Here is a 2,835-nt window from a genome sequence, read left to right on the forward strand (position 1 = left end):
GGGGCGGCCCCACGCTGCTGAGGATCGATCGCGGCCGCTACGGGCAGGATTCCCCCAAGGTGGAGGTCAAGGGCCTGCTGGTGACTCCCGTCCCCATCAACGGAGGTAACGCTTCCTTCGCAGCCGTCGGTCGCTTGCCGTCGGGTGCCTCCTTTACAGGGTGGTTGGCCTTTGTCTGAGCTTCGCAGACTTTCCTAGAGAGCTCTGACAAAAGAGGAGGAAGAACTTGCTCAGAGGAATATAATAAAAAAAAAAAAAAACAAAATCCATGATCTGAGAGTGCTGGTTTTAATAACAGCTCTGCAAAGCATAATGTGTTTTCCAGCGCGGATCCCAGTAGGCTAGTCATGCTGAGCGATGAAGGTGTTATTTCTAAACTAATTAGAGAGTCGGTAGCGATAGTTAACAGTATTTGGTTGCAGCATTGCCGTGAATCTCAGAACAGCTGCATAGCTATCTCACTGTGATAGATATGCATCTGGATGGCTTCTGCAGCTGCATGAAGTTGTGATTGTTCAGTGTACATTTCTTAAAAATGCCATTTAAGCTGTCCATCAAGACTTGGAAGGACTGAAGTCATCAAGCTGTTACTGTCATGGCCAGTCCAAAATGCGCTTGTTTGCGGTACTGAACAGTGTGTAGTGCTTCCAAATAAGTTTTCTTTTAATTAAGTGGAGCTGTTGTCCATCCATTTGTTTTTTTGACAAATGTTGGGTTTTATAGAGAACACTAATTTAAACAAGTGAGAGCGTTGTCTTGATTTTTGCCTGAAATGAAACCAATTGCTTCAGTCCTAATGATGTGGTTTTAGTAGTATCTTATTTTGAAAACCCTTCTTGACATTATCTAAACTGCCATCTTTAAGAAATGGACCGCTTGATGGATCACAGTGGTCCCAACCTGTCTCCTGGACGGTAAACGTCTGAATAATGCATTAAGTGAAATAATGTAGTCGGTTAAACGAGACTCTAAGTGGTGAATATTAAGAGTTTTTAAAAAGAATTGATAACACAGAACTACTGTATTAAAAGCTTTTGAGAATTTACCAAATCTTAAGATCAGGAGAATACTCTGATGCTTCTTCAGAACAAAACGCATCCTGCTAGGCAGCCTGCTATAAGCTTCTAGTACGTATGAAGCAGACTGCGCATTAGCAGATGCTTGCCAGTTTCATTGAAGCTCGGTTTCATTAGCTTTACAAAGTGTTAACTAGAATATATTAATATAGCATATTTTGGGTGGAAGGGCGAGGAAGCAGAAATTGTTGAGCAAGTCTACTGTAAAATTATTTTCATTTGTACTTCAAATCCTACCTTCACCATGCTCTCAGAGTCAGCTATCATCAAATATGCTCAGTCTTTCCTTCTTCTGCTTCCCGGTATTCCTCGCTTAGACACACACACCCCAACTCCCATATGAATTCAGGAGGCTGTCCCGAAAGTGTTAGGCATGTAAACGCTGTTATTGCAAGTAGTATTTATAAGGTTTTTAAAACTGCTGCCTTTTAATATATGCAAGGTATCAAAACACTTGATTTGTTTAGTAGGTGCATTATTTGTCAAGAAAAACTTTTGAAATTAATTACTTTTTAACCTGGATCTGTAACTTTTTCTGCTTTCTTCTGATACAGTCCTCACTGCGGTGTGACTAAAACACTGAGGGAGGCTGATGGCATTTTCACTGGAAGCTAATAATGAGAGAGGAGCTAAATAAAATTCTGAGCAGTCCATAAACAGCATTTTTGTACCTTACTGCTAAGTATTGTATGATGAATAACTTCAGTGAGAAAGCACATCAGGAATCATGAAATCACTGACCTCAATTTCTGCAGTTTTGACATGCTGCAGTCATTAAAACTTTGCCATCAGTTGTTGGGGAGATTCAGTTTTGTCCTTCTGTTTGTCAACAGAAGACTGTTAAACACTGCAGCAGTTGTCTTTAAAGTTCTTCTGCGTTGTTCTGTGTAGGTTGTTATATAGTATACATTTTATTTTAATTTTGCTGAGGCACACTTCATGTGGCTTAAAAATATTTCATGTAGTAGGAAAGATTGGAATATTTTATGCTTTTAGTTAAGATGCTCTTGAACACTTAAGGGTCTTATGTTTATATTCTTCTGCTTCTTTATATCTAGATTTGATAAAAGATGATGCTGTCTTGCTGAAAGCAATTGCTCTAATGCCTTTATCAGCCTGTTAATATTGCTGTAGAACTTGTTTGCAAAATATTTTTTTCTAATAGCTCTTAACATGAGTAGCTAGCACCGGCCTCTGCTGTTAGAGCAGTAAATGCTCTACCCTAATTCTCCTGTTTCCTAAGAAGAAAAGGACTCTACATCTGTTAGCAACTATGTTTGAAGATACCTTGACTCTGAAACTGCTTTGATGTCAAGCATTCACCCATTCATGGGCTATCCCTTGAAATTTCCATGGATGTGGGTGATCTGTTAGCACATTGATGGCGTAGACTGGGGCATCCATGTTTTACAGCTAAAATGTCCTTAATGTCACATTTTTGCATGCTGCATTAAGATCCCTTATTCATTGCCTGCAGGGAAATAAATGAATTTAGTCAAGATTTAGGGCCAATGATCTGCTGCTGAACATACACCATTTGTAATAGCACAGCCTGTGATTTTAAATGTGCTCTGCGGTGTTTTTTGTTAACTTGCGTTCTTGAATATGCTCAATATCTTTTATACTACTTTTTGAAGTTGCCAGTCCCATGTGATTACCCATCCTTTAAATCTCGGTGCAGAATGATATATTCAATTACTTCTCCTGTTTCTTCAGCAGAATTTCTTTAATCAAATTCAACCTTGTCATGTTAATACAT

At 39.2% G+C, this 2,835-nt stretch overlaps 1 protein-coding gene across 1 annotated transcript in view; it reads left to right on the forward strand.

Annotated features, from left to right (window-relative positions):
* RNF130 (ring finger protein 130) overlaps positions 1 to 2,835 on the forward strand; it is a 51,039-nt gene that overhangs the window by 3,142 nt on the left and 45,062 nt on the right. The window contains exon 2 of the mRNA XM_009322753.1: positions 1 to 105. Within this exon, the coding sequence (XP_009321028.1) occupies positions 1 to 105 (105 nt within the window). The remainder of the gene's footprint in view (positions 106 to 2,835) is intronic.

Source organism: Pygoscelis adeliae, unplaced genomic scaffold (assembly GCF_000699105.1).
Source record: "Pygoscelis adeliae isolate BGI_AS28 unplaced genomic scaffold, ASM69910v1 Scaffold34, whole genome shotgun sequence".
NCBI lineage: Eukaryota > Metazoa > Chordata > Aves > Sphenisciformes > Spheniscidae > Pygoscelis > Pygoscelis adeliae.